Source organism: Neodiprion virginianus, chromosome 4 (assembly GCF_021901495.1).
Source record: "Neodiprion virginianus isolate iyNeoVirg1 chromosome 4, iyNeoVirg1.1, whole genome shotgun sequence".
NCBI lineage: Eukaryota > Metazoa > Arthropoda > Insecta > Hymenoptera > Diprionidae > Neodiprion > Neodiprion virginianus.
The window spans coordinates 41,241,042-41,260,295 of NC_060880.1; the positions used below are offsets into that span (position 1 = coordinate 41,241,042).

General features: G+C 41.0%; 3 protein-coding genes across 4 annotated transcripts in view; all 3 read right to left on the bottom strand.

Moving 5' to 3' along the window:
* LOC124302045 (amyloid beta A4 precursor protein-binding family B member 1-interacting protein) overlaps nt 1–7,715 on the bottom strand; it is a 79,985-nt gene extending 72,270 nt beyond the window's left edge. The window contains exon 1 of the mRNA XM_046757798.1: nt 7,412–7,715. The gene's annotated coding sequence lies outside the window, so the exon portion shown is untranslated. The remainder of the gene's footprint in view (nt 1–7,411) is intronic.
* A 370-nt stretch (nt 7,716–8,085) lies between these two features.
* LOC124302273 (uncharacterized) lies at nt 8,086–10,586 on the bottom strand. 2 transcript variants are annotated; one of them, XM_046758248.1, is made up of 3 exons: nt 9,801–10,586; nt 8,938–9,150; nt 8,086–8,850 (listed from the first exon to the last, which is right to left on the bottom strand). In XM_046758248.1, exons 2-3 carry the CDS (start codon nt 9,124–9,126, stop codon nt 8,416–8,418), a joined length of 624 nt encoding a protein of 207 aa, XP_046614204.1. In that variant the 5' UTR covers nt 9,127–9,150; nt 9,801–10,586; the 3' UTR covers nt 8,086–8,415. The 2 variants fall into 2 exon arrangements, with proteins under 2 accessions (XP_046614204.1, XP_046614203.1); XM_046758247.1 differs by having other exon boundaries at nt 8,938–10,586.
* A 231-nt stretch (nt 10,587–10,817) lies between these two features.
* LOC124302272 (venom carboxylesterase-6-like) lies at nt 10,818–17,828 on the bottom strand. Its single transcript, XM_046758246.1, has 8 exons — nt 17,393–17,828; nt 15,670–15,977; nt 15,161–15,360; nt 13,412–13,608; nt 12,041–12,206; nt 11,775–11,965; nt 11,155–11,441; nt 10,818–11,079 (listed from the first exon to the last, which is right to left on the bottom strand). Exons 1-8 carry the CDS (start codon nt 17,597–17,599, stop codon nt 10,866–10,868), a joined length of 1,770 nt encoding a protein of 589 aa, XP_046614202.1. The 5' UTR covers nt 17,600–17,828; the 3' UTR covers nt 10,818–10,865.
* Nucleotides 17,829–19,254: the final 1,426 nt, after the last annotated feature.

The window sequence follows — 19,254 nt, forward strand, 5'->3', positions numbered from 1 at the left end:
TTTAATTCAAGCTGGGACGCTCAGCGTCCTACCTTTTTTTACAGCTTTTTATTTATTAAACTACTTTTTGGGTAACAACTGCCGAATTTTTTGGTTCCACTCGGTCCCACAAATATTTCTGAATCTAAGAAAATACAAAATTTATTCATTTATTGCAATAATAGCACAAAAAGTCGTACTTTGTCACGAAAAAAAGCATTTTCTGCAAATCTACCATACAAATTCGCGTGCCAATTTTTGCACAACCTTAATAGACACCAAAAAGTTTGGCAAAGTTTTTGAAAATTTTTCTTTTCGTTGTTTTTGTCTATCCGCCATTTTGAATTTTCTTATTTCGAATTAAGATTCGTAATAAGTGACCCCAAAAACCATGCAACATAAAGTTAGATCAGAACCAAATAACTTTTTGTATTAACGTTCACCATATTGAATCCGCCATTTTCAATTTTCGAATGTCGAATTCAGATTCGTAATCAACGACCCCAAAAGCCCATGGATGCAAGATTTCAAGTGAATCGCATATCAGAAAAAATATATGCATCAAAGGGTTAATTTCAGTCAGTATTCACCCCGGAACGACATCTCAAACAGAGCTGAACAATGCAGACATACACTTTTAAAAACAGTTTTATCAGCTTAAAACCCGCTGTACAACTCATTCTGCTTACGATACAGAATTAAAGGTTACAGATCTCTGACTTCTTATGGATTTTCTACGACGTAAGAACGTAGCTAATGCCCAACGTGTCTCATTGTCAGTTCTTCTCTTTTCTGTTCTGGCTTTCTCCAGCATTACGAAGAAGAAAGGAAGTCAAAACCATTGCTAATCCTTGATTGAAAACATCGTCCGTAATCCACCGGAGCCAAATTGTATTTTATTCCACAGATGAATATAGTGATGAGTTTACAAAATGATGGCCATTGAGCTACATTTAATTAGAAAATGTCTTTTCAACAAAGTCTTACTCCTTGAACTGCGGTACGTATGATGTATTTACAGTGTTGATATTAATCGTTTGGGATTATCTCTGGCACGGATGCATCGCAGGATATCTGGAAGCGCGTTCACCCTCTCTTTTCTTTCCACGTTAATTCATTTTATCGTTTGTCTCCCGCGGGAGCATTACTAAACTAGTTAGTATAATTAGTGACGGATTAACACGTCAGTACCACTTCATCAATCACGAGATATAAGGCGGTCGATCTGGCTAAATACCGATCAGAAGAACGACTTTGCTTCCTTTTCTTCTAATCGATCAACGGATAGAAAGTGTCGCTTACTTGAAAGCACACGTGTCACATTGGGCTGATGAGAAAATTTTCCCATTGGCACGACTGCCCCTGATGAATAATATCGATTCTATCCGCAGCGTACCAAGACAAGAATTCCTGAGAAATTGGAATAATCTCGATATGCATCGCATCTAATGACCCATAATCTCATACGATTTTACTGCTTCACATAATTAGATCCCAAAAATTTTCATAATTCAGAACGCCTGGAATTTTATTTAAGGTATTCCAATTTTTCACCTTGAAGTTACGAGACTGCTGGCTTGATTCTACAAAACTGAAACAGTAAAAGTAATGGGACGAGAAAGAGTTGGACGAATGGACGTACGTAGCCGACGAGGAAAGGTGGAGGGAGCTGGTACACTCGAGGGACTGGAGAGGCTATATATAGATACACCCTTCTCAGACACTGTGACTTAAGGAAAGGAAACCGAAGAACTAGATCAAAACAGTCTCCGGACTCTGGATGCTTTCTACATCGACCGTCAGATGTAGGCAGCCGCGTTAAATCGATGAATCCCAAATGCTGTTGAGTTTAATGCATCAATAAACTCAATGTTTAAGAAACCAACCATCTTAAACGGTCCTGAACAACAGAAAAAAATGGAGTCACTGGGAAGTCCAAAATCCAAAGCCTTCTTATCATCTTGGCAGGCACGGAAAAGTTTGCGACAAATCAAATAGACACTTACACTGTGAGAAAAACTCGGTGTGAACTCTTACAGACGATAATTCGATATCTTAAAACTAACACTACTTGATACTGATCTATAAACAGTATCTGACGTTGAATTTCCGAATTGACCACAAAATTGGCCTATAATTGTGTAATATTAATCAATTTTCAAACCATCATTTTTTTACAATATAGAGAGTAAGGCGTCGGGCACAACCGCGGGTTTATCCATGCCCCTTGAACTTGAAAACTTGAGACCAATAGAACTAACGAGCAATCGTTTATTTTTGCCTGGACTCGCGACTTGATTGTACATTCATTTCGGTACTTGTACAATTTATTGTGAATAAAACTTTTCTGCTGATAGTTCAGCTTGCACTTGTAATTGATACATGAAAAAAATTTGTCTATTCTTCAAGAATAACCTATTTTTTTTTCATTGCAATAATTATATTATTAAATATAAATTTTTAATTAAGTACGCAAGGCATGCACACTGCGTACTGCCCAACCGGCTAGTCACTGGTAAAGTTATGCAGAACATGTATTATCCAGACTGTAGGTAAGAATCTCGAAACCCTGTATACAGAATTATAAACGAACAAAAGCTTAGTTTACCTTGCTGCGATATCAGGTTTCCCGTGTGTAGCATTACATGAAATACACAACCTGAGATGCTAATGTGTGCGTAATCCATTATATCATGAGTGTAAAACGTAAAAGAAGGTCCACCTTAAAGGTACATTTCCATCGTACAATATTTCAAGAACTTGTCTCCAGAGTCATATCAAGAACCGTAGACCTTACGAGTATACACTACGTCGGATGGGTTTTGGTTTCGAAAGGTTGACCTTATTCTTAAAGCGAGATAAGCGGCACGTTGCGCAAATAATATCCCTGAAGAAGCGTATCGTGGAAGTCCAGAGAAAACTATGATCAGCAAAGGTTTCTCCAGGGCGGGAGTTTGTACTCCTTACCGCAAACCTAAGAGCCCGGAAACTTCGGTAGGTATATATTCGAATGAGGATAAATGGTAACATGGACTCATATTCTGCAAAGCCAAATCCTTGAAAGTCAGTCTAGGAAATTGGGAAATAATGATTTTTCCCTGATGTTCAGTTACGTTAACGTTACTGACTTCAGCCTCGTGCATTTGAGCACCCCTGCATTGGACTCTCGTAATCCGTCATCTCGAGCGTCCATGGATCCATGGGTCGGATACCCATCTACCTATCTACCTATACGTAAATGCAGCTGTCTGGGTTTGGTCACTCCGTGGTTCGTATCTTTATCCGTTACCACACGACGTGCGACGCGACGGCTTTGTAAGCTGCAGTCCTCGAATCCGTACCTACGTACAGCACTGCGTAGGTTAGTGTTTCCACGTGGATACGGGTAACAGTAGGTATATACCCACGTTCGCATTTCGAGAGTTGGAATCGAGCGCCGAGGACGGAGACGTGCCGTTCGAAGCTGTGGGTGGTAGGTGCGTGGGGGAGAAGGGGCAGACTTCCGGTCGCTGAGGAAGTTCGTATTCGGGAACCGCTGCGGCATCGTGGCGGGCGAGCGCGCGATACCGACGCTATCGCGGCGTCGGTGACCAAGGACATAACGGCTTTACGACCACGCCACCTATCTCTCTGAGAGAGAGAGAATGAAACCCTCAGTGTCGTAATAATTACTTTCACGATTCTTACAAACCCTCATATTATTTAATAGCCTTGACTTCCGCAAGAGATCCTGTTAATCAGATCAGATCAGATGTACTCACGTACCGGCATGAAAAATTGGGCGACGAAGACTCGGGCTAGGTCCACTAGCTGTGCAGTAGGAACGGAATTTCGTCAAGTTGTGAGGTTGAAATCGAACAGCACCCTCCACTACGATCAACGAACTGTCAATTAAGCATTACAAATGGCTCGTCGTTCTAATAATCAACTCAAAAGAGCCCGAAGTGAGCGAGTGAACTTTCATAGTCCCCGCGAGTACCTAAGAGAACCAAATGGCGTGAAACATGGTGAATATAGACCTTCGAAATTCATCCCCAGCGACTCGCCAGATGGGATTTTGCCCTCATCGTTGACGTCCGAAACGGTGAGCGCATAATCAGCAGAGATTGAAGAGTATCAAGGTAGACAGCTGAGGGTGAGATGACAGAAATCGTTTTCCGTAGCTTTGGCATCAATACAGGGCTTTTCTGCTTCTGATACTCACTTGGGATAAAATCTACCGGACGTGAGACCTTCCGACACCAGCAAGGATCGAAATGCGAGGTTCACGTAACCGGTCACAGCAACGGTAAAAAATCAGGCGAATCTTATGTGAAAGAGTGTTTTTAAATTGATATTTACGTGCCAATGAATTTGTAGAGAGACAATAATGCAAATGTGTTTGTAGTGAATACGTACCAATGCGAGAGGGGTAGATTGGGTACGGATAAGTCAGCTTATTAAAATAGCTGAGGAAAGTGTCTATGAAGGGGTTTTAGCCAGCAGTACGTATTGTAGGTATGTACATACACCAAAGCTGTGCTCCGATACACACCCTTGATACATTAAAAGGCACGTGCCCCTGTCATAACACGGCATGGATTGTTTTCTGCGACCCTTTAAGTGCCATACCAACTGCGCGGCAACGCAGGCGTCACGATGGTGGGCATCCATCGTAGCTGCATGCCCGTACACGGGCCTGAAACGCACAGTGCCACGCACGCACGCACGCATGTCACCTTACGGAAGCAGGGGAGCACAGAGGCATGTCCTGGCTATAAACATTTGCCCTATAACCGCGACCTCGGGCAAACGCTCATCAACCAGCTCTGTAATTCTCCCCTCAAACTTGAAGATCCCGCGTCAAGTGGATCTTTGAACCACTGCTCCTGTAAATCAAAATTGTTTGTGGTCGATTAAGGCGATGGTATACTTCCAATTGACCGATTAAACCCTCCGTACACAGTTTTCGAATTACTCATCAACGGAAGGGTTGAATCAACTTTCCTTCTTACACCAGATCGTCATATACATGCTACTTCCAGCAAAAATATAGTACCTCACATTAGCACATCAAACAATCGTAAAAATTTATAAACTAAGTGCGATCCGCATTGAAAAGGCAACTTGACGCCAGGTAAGCGTGACTGTATACATAGCGTGCACTCGAATATCGTGTTCTTCATGACACAAGTTTACATTTTACGTGCATCTGATTACAAGACATTTTTTAGCCTCGCGCCGTATGTCCACAAATTAGGTGGAAAGCACAACCTACGTGTAAAATTTTCCAAAGCGCATATGATTCGTGTCTATCTACTTATTCGCTTTTCCCTTAAATCGACATCTGACTATGAACATTTTCTCGAGACATGAGGAGCTAATATGCAGTTGTTACTGGAGTGACTTCAAGAGATTTTCTGTTTGCTTCCAACAAGTTTTCACATTGCAGCTCGTTCTGCCCCCCTAAAGAAACCACTTCGGGCGGTTACCTTTATTGGGTATATTTTTTTCTGTCTGCGCGCCGCAGCCTCAAGAGCGTGAAAAAGGGGTGTGCCTGCCGCGTCTCATCGTTCAAGCCTCGCGTCTTGCCTCTTGCGGCCCACGACCCTCATCTCGCTCCGGCGCACCCCGACACTTTGCTCTGCTTCCTTTCCCTGCGTGTCTCAGCCGCCTCCAGGAGTTATTAATAGGACCCGACAAGATATTTCTGGGACTCTCGCTACGAGGGCCATTTTCAATGTGGTGGCAGGAAATTATACTTGTTTCTTTTAATTTTATTAATTTATTTTTCATCCCTCATTCCGTTCCATCACTCTAGGCGCTTACTTACTTTCCGCAGGAAAGAACAATTAATGCAAGAATGGTTACCCCTTCTTCCAAGCGATTTTTATACATTGTACTATCCCGATACTCGTGTCAGTCGCGTCACTTGTCATTAACAAGCTGAATGACTTCACCGCTGATTTTGTATGGCCGAGCCATAATTAGCGTTTCCTCGTGGCGATTCGTCCAAAGTTTAATGACGCTACACACATATTTAATAAAACCACGATATTACGCAAGCTTGTCGGTAAAGCGAATTTGACTAGTTTTTTTCACAAATTCTCAATTCATTGGTAATCGAGAATCCATCACCGGAAGTGATAAGGATGACAACCAGATAATTTCATTTTCTGCTCAAAATCAGTTTCCAGTGAACAAAGATACCATACACAGGCATTTATTACGTGTATGGATGGAGGTGCATGTGTACTCATCCCTCTCCAGACGATATTACACTCTCAAAAATAAATATATTTTATGTATTAAGCTGTCTGAAAATATCACCCTCACCCTACTCCTCTTTATTTGGCAATTCAATGCCGACCGCAGCTGATCGTGAGTAAGATTAATGGCGCTTGATACAACCGTGATCAGAATCGTGAACACCGATACTACTTGCACTTGCGTGTTCTCTTCGCAAACGAGCGAGCGAGTTTCTAACAGTCCGACGAATTCTGTGCGGTTGGTTGTCAGGCAAGTAGATAGGTAGGTGATAATATTGATAACCAGCTTACCGAATCACTGTTCTTTCTTCGTCCATCGAGTGACATTCTGTTACACCCGAACTACCAATCACCAAATAAACCTTCGTCTGATCTGATGTTGTTCTCTGTTATTTTGATTCATTTGACATTAATCCACAACCTTGGGTCGATGGACAGGTATACGTATGTCTATAAGTAGCCGTATCAAATCGGCTGACCCTGATTTTGAAACTTTTTCAATTTTCATTGTTGGGAATCTGTGCCAGCCTTGGAATATTTCATACTTTTTTGCAAACGCCTATTTGAAACTCGTTATTTCGTACATTCGATGATACGTCTAATCCGTACAAAAGTACGGCATTAGGAGAAGTAGTATTAGTAAAAACTCCGCCACCCTATAAGTGGGAGGTGGCCGATTATTTGGAAAATCTTGACTTTGTGAAACAAAAAAAAAGAAATACAAATTTATAATGATTTAGAGTGCTGAAAACCTTGAGGGCCATAAACATTGCTACTTTGGGCAAAAAAGAATTACTCACAGCAAATATTTCTGAAATTAGGGAAGGTATTTTGCAATTTACATTGCGAATACTGGTCGGCTCATTGTTAGCATACTTATAGCTTACGGGGCTGCGACATCGAATGTCATTGACAGGTTGTTACGTGTATCCTCGTGTTTATCAAAGATACTGTACCGTCATTTAACAGGAAAAGTATAAATATCGATGGATCATGTAGCCGACCTGCAAGGTGCGCGCAATGCCTATAGATATACATGCTATGAATTCTATGTGCAGCAACGCCTTGCCTCATAACGGAGTAACCGAGCTGTACATGATTCAAAGTGACAGTGATTTTCCGATATCAAAAGTTATGGCACAGTACCAGTTCGGTATGAAACGTCATAGTATAAGTATACTCACGTGAATACCGCCTTACTCCTCCGAAAGTACACTTTTCTAGGAGCACTCTCCAGTGAAGAGCCAAAGACTGTACGCGAGATGCAGAGTAAAACCGATGCGGCTCGTTGATAATAGTGGAGAAAAATAAATGTGGAAATAAAGAACAACAACAACAAGAAATTGTCACCAGCACACACTTTCCAGTACTCTGACGAAGGTACCGCGATTCAATACTCGATGGTAAGAGTCAAGTGCGGAGCACGAAGTTGGGCCCCGGGCCGCCATGCACTGAACGTGAACTCGCCTTCGACGTCGAATCTTCGCGCATGCTTTCATCGAGCGCATGGTCGCCACTGTTACAGGAAACCTCTGACGCCCCGCCATCGTCGAGGGAACAGACGGCCTCCGATACCGACAAGCGTGTCAGGAAGAACCATACCGGCTGTAGAGATCATCGTGTCCTCTTACCAACCACTAGCAGGCCCCTTATGCTGCTTATCGTCGTGAAGTAAGGTACCGAGTAACGGTCGCGTTGACATGTCATACTTGTCAGGTGACTAGCAACATTTACGTGGCTTGCTTAATTCTACGTTTTGTCTTGAAATACTTATGCAATGTTAGATACTTGTACTTGTCACACAGTGACTGGGTTGGCTTATGCAGGGAGATACGAGTGTTTACTTTCGCACAATTCATTTAAACTATAAGAGCTGAACGTCGGCTTATTGTTAGTTACTCATTGTATTTAAAAAATTATCCATCGCAATACTGTCACAACTTTACACAGCTACTTCAACCGGATACTTGATACTTCATATTTATTTATTATCGTTTTTCTTTTCTTAGTATCATCTCATGTCTTTGGTTTCGATTTCAAGACATGGTATAGTTTATTCGCTTTCCACATCTTTCGTAGTGAATGCAGAAGGATTTGTTACCTGAGAGATAAACTTCAAAGCCAACGGGAATTGCCACGTGATTTATAACACTGTCTCTCCACTACTCGCAGAGATTCAAGACATCTTTTATATTTTTTCCTTTTTTGAGCTATCTTTCCACTTTATGGAGGTTTCTTCGGGTTGTTCTTTCGGCACGACAAAACCCATCAGAGCCGCCGAGTAATTGCCAATTCCAGGATCATCAAATACAACCTCATCGTCAACGATCCATCGACTGTACTGAACGATCGAGAACGTTTCAAAATTCAGAGTCTCTGCGATATCTTGGTCCACCTTGGATGTGAATATCCCAAAAATAATAGGTGATTTCAAGGATCTGCCAACGGAAATTGTAGCCTGCATCAGCGCCGCTACAACTCCCTTTCGTTCAAAAGATGGATGAATAGACAAAATATAGATCATTAAGTACTCCTCGATGTTCAGTGTCTTGTAAATCTCGACTTGCTTTACCAAGGTGTTCTTCAAATGCATAATCTTTGGGAGCACCTCACCTTTTAGAACCTGATGAAAACGTACATAACACAGTAATTTTGAGTAGAGAACATTCGGCATCAAATTTTAATGACACCAACCCACGAATCTACATACTTGGATTCGATTATAGATCTCCGCCTTCTCACTCAAAGCGTTTATTCTCATGACCGCAACTCCGACTAGTCGACCAGTGCGTACGCTTAAAGCGCATATGCTTAAAGTATCTTTCATCCAAGTACGCGCCATTTCCAGAAACCTCGTGACAGAGCTGACCTCCTTGTTAAATTCGCATGACGCACACATTGGCTCCTCTTTGATGTAATGATGCTGTGAGTATGAATCATTGAACAGTCTTATTATGCCCGTATCGATATCTGGACAATGCGTATGAAAGAGTTCCATAAAATAACGATTTCGCTATTCCAAAGCTGCCACCAATCACCTCGAGGTCAAGTAATGTCAGCTGCTACGATATCAGAACCACAAACTTTTATCAGATTGATGGCTTCTTCGTAACGCGTATCTTTCAAACTCTGAATCTCAAAGTCTGGCGTCATATCCCAGATTAGTGGCGCAAACATCCTGGCTCGAGCCAACATCATAGCTTCGTTTTGCGAGGGTTCGTTATCGTCCATCTTGATAGATCGAATTTACTCAGATTTAGCTAGCATGCCCCTTACCGTTTGTTAAAATTACTAATAATTTTGTACGAAATTGAGTTGTTAAGTTTGGGATCGATTATTTTTGAAGCAGACTTTCATGACATTTACGCGGGACAAAACTGAAGTAGTCTTCAGGCAATCCAATACATCGAAATGAATAAGCTTCGAACAACAAGTGACGGTATGTACGTATAACAAACAATTGGCAGAAGCACGAAGACTTTTCGACTATGCAAAGGGGAATAACCTAACTGAAAATCATTTGAACGTTCCAAATATGCAAGCAAATGACAAAACAACTAAATATAACCCTACCGCGGAATTGTTCCAATGCTCTTCAGATTATCTCGTCGATATGGAACGGAAGGAATCTTCTGTCAGCTCCCATCAGGCGAAAAATATCAGTGCTGCAATCATCTGGGGGCGAATGAGTATCGGTGTTAGATGTGTGGATCTGAAGAAGAACAGGTTCGACGAGGCGCTTGGGCTTATAAAAGTATTGTCCAGGCCATGGACTTCAATATCAGAGGACATTGGTTCACATACCAAATAAATATTTTTCCTAATATTCTTCCAGAAACAGTTCTTCCTCTTAGAGCCAATGTGTAAAGCGACCATACTAAGCAGAGATACTACGTCCGTACGGACCTATCTTAACCTAATTGCTGTGTGGATGAAAGAGATGCGATGCATATGTGCAATACACGAAGGTAGTGGAAAGCTGGTTGGAATCGCATCAACGGGAAAGCTGATCATTCAATGGACGCAAGTCGAATCTCAGTGAGACTTTGAGAGTACATAATAATTTTGGAACCTTTTGGAAATGTATGTAAATATAGATGTCTCAAGAGTCCTTCTTGAAAGGACCTGCTCGATAATTGCCACTCGTCTAGGTTTCAAACATAACCAACTTCGTAAAAACGTTATCAGCATGGTACTCAGAGTAATCCATGCGAAGTGGATCTCAGCGGCGGCGTGACCCAGCGATTCTTAGTGCGCGTTCCGAAATTAACCTGCAGCGCTCCCTAAGGAATAAGCAGAGCTACTCACGAACTCGGCAGCGCAAAAGAGATAAAAGTTTGTTGACAGCACTGAGAGCTAATATCAGAACGCACCCTCAATAAGCGAGGGAGATAAGTTTGACTGTAACTTGTCAACCGGTCGATTCTAGGGAATTTGTTCTTGTCAGCGAAAGTTTGCTTCAGACAGCGAGCACTGATGTCAGACAATCAAAATTGAACAACTTGAATCGCGCACGCTACGAGCTGATCTTTTCGTGAAGAACTTTCGGTACATACATGTAAATATAATTAACAACATTGTTGACGCAAGTTTCTGTGCACCTCTGTGATTACTTGTATTATTTAGTAAATTTTTACCCTACAATTCATCTTTCGAAGGACGAGCATCGTTTGGCTCAACATAAGATAGTCCTTGCAGGGGCAAAGTTGCCCAGAACTGCATTCTGTCTATTAGAAGATTGTAGGCCATATACAAATCTTGGGATCCTCCAATATGCAGATACTCAAGATTATGTGTCCGTACTGGCAGCCACTTAACGGGAACGGTTGGTGTTACTTCAGGTGTTGGATTTCTGCAAGTATTAAAAAACAGGTTATCTGATCAATTGGATTTAACTGATTATAATACTTGTCCACTATATGCTCACCCGAACTTGGCGAAATTAGCCCACAGCGTAGTCATGATATCGACGATCTTAAAGCTTTCTTCGCTCAAAGGAACATCTTTGAAAAGCTGCTCACCGACGGGGAACAAGTACTGGAGTTCGTCAGCGTGACTAACACCATAGTCATGATCAGGATCCCCGAATATACTACTAAATGACACGTCGCCTTGATAAGCGAAATAGTAGTAGAAAACTGGCGAAGCCATAGTGTCAAGGTAATCTCTCACTGCATTATCCGCAGCTACGTTGAACCACGCGTCCGAATACAGCTGCGTCAAAGTTTCGCAATAGCAAAGGTACAATCTAAGACACCAGCCTTAATAGCATGTATCGGTCCTACCTTTACCGACCGACCAAACTCACCCTTTTTCTTTATATATGAAATCAATAAACAAACGGAAAGGGTTCGAATTTCGGGATATAAGTAACTTTCCTAAATTTCGCTATAAAAGAGCAATGCACCGTCGAAATTTAAACCTTTTCCGTTTGTTTGTTTATTTAACATACGAAGAAAAAAGGGAGTTTGCTCGATCAGCAATGGTAGAACTGCTACATGCTCTTTACAAAAACATTAATTTCTTTGTTTAATTCAGTATACTTACATCTATTACGTTGTACCTGGTCGAGTTGTCAATTGGCAGATCACCGAGATAAAAGTCTCTTATTCTCTTTGCAACTTCCGAGTGATGCTCTTTTGGGCAATGATGCTGGTACATCAGTGTTATCGGGGCCCATTTTTCAAAATCTTCATCGAGCAACTTCGCCTGCTCCCCATCGTTTATTCCGTAGATTTCTTCATAAATATATTCAAACTTATGTTTTGTTCGTTAACGTATTGCATTAGCAACAATCAAAATGGTGTACTCACCGGGTACTTTGAGAGATCCTTCGTGGGACGTAATGCCAGTCATCCAAGGAACGTCAACTTGGTGGCCAAATTTCAAAGCTGTTGCTGGATCTTCAATCAAAAATGCTCCGGGATGAAGAGGTTCGACGACTGGACGAAACGGGATCATCGGACAGTATCCGAATTCCTGATGACATAGTGCAACGAAAAACCTGTTACGAATATCATTGTACCAGCCATGTAGCATAACTTATGTGGATAGATCGCGCGGCGAGAAATCGATATTTACTCTCATTTCTACAGTCACGAGTATTGAAAATTATTTCTCAACGTTGGCACGGTGTTACGAATAGAAAATAAAATGAATGCATTTTGTAAAGATTTTCCGTACTGTATTAGCTCAGCATCATTTACGACGAAGTAGAAAAAAAGCTTACGCAACATGTATCCATTTCAGATTAATTCACAATATACAGCAATTACCTGCATACCTTGATCACTTTCGAATTACTCAGTGGGTCTGACACGAAGTATTCTAATATGTAGAATCGGTGAAGAAACGCACATGCGTTTTTCCCACTACAGACGACTTGCGTTCCAGCATTCATTGCTCTCCTGCTATACTTAATCCGATTGGACCTTTCATCGATTGATGAGGCAAGAAAAAATGTATGCTTTTTACGCAGTGCGACTTGTGACTTACGTCGTTAGCAAAGGATTATATCGATCCGCAAAGAGATTAATGACATATTTGCTTTATTTGCTATCCGCTCCAGAGTTTAACCACAGCTACCATAATCTGGGACATTCTGCTTCGCTTCGCCTATCTGGATTCAAAAAGTCGAATAAAACTGCGGAATGCTTGCTTATTCTTCGTGCCTACTCTATAGTCCCTAGGTATTGTTTTCTAAATAATTTGTGATTTGTGTTGCCAGTGTAATTATCGTACCTTTCAAATTCTTGTTTTTATACCGTTCAGCCACCACTTAAAAGAATGCTTTAGTTAGTATTCACCAAGAGGGTAAAATTTTACTTTTTTTCGTCATTATCACAGCCTACGCAACACTGAAGCGAAAACGATGCAGTCAGCCCAATTCTACATACAATTCTGAAAAGACGTATGCAAAAACCTTTTTGTTATATGCAAGAATAAAGCCAGGAAATCTTACACAATCAGTGATAATTAAATTACAGGAATACATTGGCCGTCGTTTAACGGCAAAAAAAAAGTCTTCGGACATTCATGTTCAGCATTGCATGTAAAATTACGCTTACTGCGGCGGCATTTTCACATCACCGCTGCTTAGGCTTTAATGATAGTCGAGAAGAATAATATTTTACTCAGACGGTAAAGAGTGACTATAGCATCCTATTAGCTCTTCCAGTGCTTACCTGAAAATCGCGATCCGTAGCTGTGATATCGACAGCATCTTTTGTACGCAGACATTCGATAAGTTGGGCGGTATCATCCTGGGTGCAGTCCACTAGCTGCCCGAGGCGCCGCGTCTGCCTAATGGCGAGCCCTGGCCTTGTCAATACCCATGGACAAATGGCTGTACCGCTCTCAGAGATACCGCGATGAAACAAACCTGATTTGAATACCTTGCCTTTATATCGTACCTCCAAATTGTAACAATCAATTATCGAGATCTTATGAGGCTCAAACATAGAGTTCTACGCCAGCATGGCGTATACATTCATAGCCTTCATACCGATGTATACGAATCTCTTATTAACAAGTGTTTGCGAAATCAGATGGTGAGAAAATACCAAAAAAAGATTAATGCAGAATATTATATCTTTACCAGATCTTAAAGAAATTGAATTGCTTATTGCAGTGTACGATTAGGTCTTGAATGAGATGTGAAAGTACGTAGATCTAATTGACGCTGTGAATATAACATTTTATTACATTATTGAGGGGAATCTACCGTCAAGTAGAACGACTATTTCCTAAGCCTGATTATATTTAATATAATTATACGACAGTGTTATATGCAATTACAGTCAGGCATGCTTGACATCTGAAATATGTGTGTTCATACTCACAATCAGACAAGCGGTGTATCGTTGCCTATTTTATAGCCTATCTTTATCCCCTTCTAGAATATACGCACTACACAATTACGACCAGGTCGTTAAATCACGCGCAAATAAATATCTAGTGTGATTATTAATTTGATCTAATGGAAGGTGAAATTTACAGAAATGAATATCGCTGGGCTAGATTTTCAATTATTCATTTCGTGTGACAAGTGTAAGCCTACAAAAGTCGCGGCATGCCCGAAATCCGGTGAAGCTCAGCAAGCCTACAAAGTGAACCGACGAGTAGTTTCTGCTTTTCGATTACTTGGAATTGGTTTGGATGGAATTGAAAAGTTTTGCCGACATCTATTTACAGAAACTATATGACGCAATTCTTAGAAACATCAACCTGGCGGCAAAAGCTATATACGCATTTTTAATGAAAATTGCTTTCAAAGCATTGCAACTTGGCGATTTAAAAAAAAAGAGGATTTTTCAATTTCTAATTGCATATGAATCTAGTTGGCGAAATCATGTACGTGACCGAGCCATGCGGCGGCTACATCGCTTTGTTTAAATAACAATAACTGCATTGTTTATGTATATTTTTCGATAAATAAAAATCTGTAACATGTCAAGACTATGCATACTAATTGTGTACTAACGCTCGACCTTATCATTCCAACACCCGAGTTAAAAACGAAAAATTGAAAATCGACCTGTTTCTGGGACGCCAAGGGTATGTAAGCGACCTTATAAGCGATTCAACGACCTGATCGTAATAAATATGTACGGGCCGACTAGCTTTTTCTGACATTAGCGTCAATCGCATCGCCCAGTTATGTACTTCACTTATCATCTTCATTTTCTAATAGAAGTATATGGATATGCAAGTGAATGCCGAGAAATGAAGGTAGGCGCAGGAGGGAATGGAAATATGTATATGCATATGCAATATTCAAAAAAGCTGCGCTGAGTGTTCGTTAGTCATGAGGATTATCTCTTCGACAGAAATTCGATAGGATTTAAAAAATATTTCACCTCTGTCAGGCTCTAACCAAGTTAAATGATCCGAAACAGGGATCCCTCACTTTGCATCCACAGGATACAACATACCTTTGGAGAGAGGGCTCATCATATGGAAATTTACGCTAGCACCGCCAGCGCTTTCACCAAAAATGGTCACCCTGTTAGTATCACCACCGAAGGCAGCGATATTTTCTTGAATCCATCGCAGTGCTTGGTTCTGATCTTTCAGTCCGTTATTGCCAGGGGACGCCATGTCTTCCGTGCTCAAGAACCCTAATGGGCCGAGTCTGCAAGAAAAAAAAAATGATCAAATCACTATAATATAGGCATTTTAGTTTTTTGCAACTCATAGCATTGACAGAGAATTCATTGAGTAATCTGTACGTCAGCGAGTAATTTTGTAGATGTAACGATTTAATAGGTACTCATCCGTTGTCGATCCTTGAAACATTTTTCTGCTTAGTCACGTATAATAAGCATCACGCTAGCATACAATGTCAAGTTTTCGAAGACAACGATAGAGAGGAATAATTGAGATTCTTTCAAATGGAGATTGAATTTAAAATTAGAAATTACGATTCGGAATCAAGGCTCACCTGAAGTTCATGGTGACGAGAATGACATCATGATCAAGGAGAAACTTGGCGTTGTAAAACTCGGAGTGACCAGCTCCCGCGATCCAGCCGCCCCCGTGGAACCACACAAGAACCGGCAGAGCTGGATGCGGATTATCGAGGTTACCCGGACCAGAAATTGGTAACTTCGGAGTATAGACATTCAAATATAGGCAGTCCTCGTTCCCGACAATCTCTTCCTGATGAATATAGATGTTTCGCTGTACACAGATTTCCGCATCTTCTTTGGCTGACCGAACACCGTCCCAACCGACTGTTGACCTTGGAGCCTACCAACATTAATTAGATCTATCCAAATTATGGACTTGCAAGGTTATATCCTTAAGAGTGTAAATTATTCAATACTTTCAAACCAGTACTGAAAATCAATAACGTACACATCAAATAAATTAAATGCAAATCACTCATTCGCATCAAAATTTCTTAAGCCGAAGTTCATTGTTGACAGCTGCCCTTGACGATACGCGGTATACATTTTTTCAACGCGAAGTAGACCTTTTGGTTTTAGTTACACTACTTTTTCTGTTTTTATAGATGGAGCTAATATTTAAGAGCTTCGGAGCCTCTTCGAATCTTTAGCTCAACGGCGTAGTAACGGTAAATTACTGAGAACTTTCACCACCGTCATTCTATCACATGCTAATGATGATCCGTAGGTATTTTTATCCTAGTATAGAACACTAGAGTCAAATTACTGCTTAGAATTTTCAAGTAGAAGCGTCGATCTGTAATTTAGAATTGTGTTCGGAGCATTCGAGGAAAGTTGAAATAAAAAAATCTCATATGACAATAATGATGTCCCGTTTATGTCCTGGACTTCATAATTTTATCTCATAGGACAATAAATTTGCAAATATTTTAGACTCTTTATTGTTCCATTGTCTTGTCAGTAGGTTTAGGCAATGATAATAGGCGATTCGGGGGGTTGAAGTGCGTTTTTATAAATGCGTCTCTTGATTTTGTGGAATTCGTAAAAGATTCAGACACACAAATCGCGGAACCGAGAGTATTATTCACCAGTTATCATACGGATAGTATATTTCAACGTAAACGTGTCATGTTCCTCGTATTAGCATACTAGTTCTCTCGAGGTATCTTAATAATCGCACGTGGAAATTATAGTATATTTACGTATACCGCGTGCAGAACTTTGAATCGCGTGCCTAACTTATACAGCCAGAGCCTGATGAAAAAGTGCTTAGAATCACAGTCAGGGAAATTTTGGCAACTTTACGAACTTGGTGCCAGCGAGATTTTTTAATAATTTACTTATTCCGAAGTAATCCGCACATCACGCGTAGAGTCTGAAACTCAGAAGATGCGGTCAACCCGTTATAGGTAGAGCTTGATTAATAATCGCTAAAACTAAATATTTACATAACCGGTTTTGTGCCACACTTGAGATTGAAATGAACGAGAAAAAAATTATATCTTCGCAGTAATACCTTACATCATTCCTGAGAACTTGCAGCGAGGTAACGCACGGCAATTTACAATTTTCAACACCGTTCTCACATTTCCTATTCGCTAAGTAATAATCGGTATAACCTACTTTAAACTGTGAACAGATTTCATTCACTTCATTAACGTGGAAGAATTCAACTAAAGAGTTCTAAATTATATGGTTGACGAACACTTTTAACCTACGTATGCGGTAGGAATATATAATGAAATTCTGATATACCTGAAATCTAAGTTCTCCGATTGGGGGAAGAGCGTAAGGGATTCCCTTGAATCCAACGTATTCTCGCCCCTTTCTCGTTTTCATCAAAACACCCACGAGTGTGCCGTTTTTTATTTTCACTGACGGGTCGACGTTATTCACAGAGTTTCCTTGTACTGCGATGACGAAACAACAGATTACACCAAACGTTGCAAATGCACCTCTCATTTTGATTACAAATCTTCTATTGATTCTTCGTTTCCCTTGACCACCACCCACGCTCAGAGGTAAAATACGCTGTTATGAACCACAAATCGGCAATTTAACGAAAATTAAACCCACGTGAACCAATTCAATTCTAATACCAGCATCGAGAATTTTGTCAGTACGTATTTTCACCGACCAACTGATCGTGAGCTGCCCGTTTCAGTGAATGAATGCAAACAACTTGCTTATACAATATGCTACGCATGATAAGATAAATACAAGACTATGTCTTTCCACCTCTCGAACGGTGAAGTAAGGAGTGGTGGAACACCAGACCACGAGAAAAGAGAGAGGGAACCTACTAACGGAATTTATTAAATAAACTTGTATGAAGGACAGGCCGTTACAGTCATAGAGAACTTCCCAATAAAGTTCCCAACTTTATGATACAGATAATGTGAGCAGCGGTGAATCAAAAATTATACGAGAAGCCAAATTGACTGCTTATTTTTGGTATTTAGTCTTGAGCCGGCAAGGGGATATGCCGTACAAGTACGAAGGCTTAGCCACTCTTCTGTGAAATCGTATATAGAGTGAGCAGAAACTAATAGTTTCAGAATCTTTTCATTTCACATGCTGTTTAATCTGGGATTACAGATTTTTCAGATATTACCTAACGTATCAAGATCGTTGAAATTAGAACGGTTGCCTTGCCTTCAACCGTACGTAATTCTGTGGCCGGTAACGCTAATCAACGGCTTCTCTTTCACTTTAGGTAAATGGTAAATATCTCAGATTTGTACACAATCCTCTGTGGGCTACTCACATAGAAAATCTAAACCATATTCGAGAATAAATACAATTCCACATCTACATTCTTCATGGTCCAGTTTGCCTGCGGGCAATAGGTTACTATACCCACACCAGTAAATGGTTTTCAATTACAGCATTTCCTTAAAACAAAACTTTGAGATATTTTATGTTGAAAATTTTGATCGCATTGATTCCTTTGACACTGCCGACGATTCAACTACGAGTGTTCAATGAAAAAATAAGCCACCTCAAAATTAGGCATCTCGCGTCCATTGACGACCGCTATTTTGTATATTGAACCCCTATTGACTGCTGCACACAGCTATTTTCGAAGGGTAAAATGTGGTACACGTGACAGATTTTTAAAAATCCCTCGAGAATTTCCTGCGCCATGCATGGTTCAGCGCTTTTCGGATACTGCAAGAAAACGTGGAAAATCGATTCCGCCGGTCAAACAGAGATCTAGTGGTGCAGCGGTCGAGTCGCGGAACAATTAGAGAAGTAGCTTCGGAAAAAAAAATCGGCCTCGACTCTACCAACTTAGGGTAATATATGATTCACAATGTGACTCGATTTCTATCCGGCGGTTCGTTTGAATTCTCATTTTGCGTTTCTGACCAATCTTTCTCACGATGCATCTGCATCCAACCATCGCGACGGCTGAGGGGTTCCCCGGTGATCAATCCCCTCATTGCGTCAGGGGGATGCAGCTCTGGGCACTAGGGGAGACGCGCTGTATTTCCGGGGTTGGATCAGGGCGAATCAACCCTCGGCGAATCATCTCAGAGAACCGATGCCAGAAGCCTAAACATCAATGTTCTACCGCCATTTTGCAAGCACGAGACTCTTTCCACTACAAGAAT

Coding starts and splice junctions, on each gene's coding strand:
- LOC124302273 (XM_046758247.1), bottom strand. CDS start 9,225: ATGGAACTCTTTCATACGCATTGTCCAGATATCGATACGGGCATAATA. Junction 8,851..8,937: donor AGATCTATAATCGAATCCAA/GTATGTAGATTC, acceptor CGTTTTCATCAG/GTTCTAAAAGGTGAGGTGCT.
- LOC124302272 (XM_046758246.1), bottom strand. CDS start 17,599: ATGAGAGGTGCATTTGCAACGTTTGGTGTAATCTGTTGTTTCGTCATC. Junction 15,978..17,392: donor TCGGAGAACTTAGATTTCAG/GTATATCAGAAT, acceptor TAATGTTGGTAG/GCTCCAAGGTCAACAGTCGG. Junction 13,609..15,160: donor GATGAGCCCTCTCTCCAAAG/GTATGTTGTATC, acceptor TATTCAAATCAG/GTTTGTTTCATCGCGGTATC.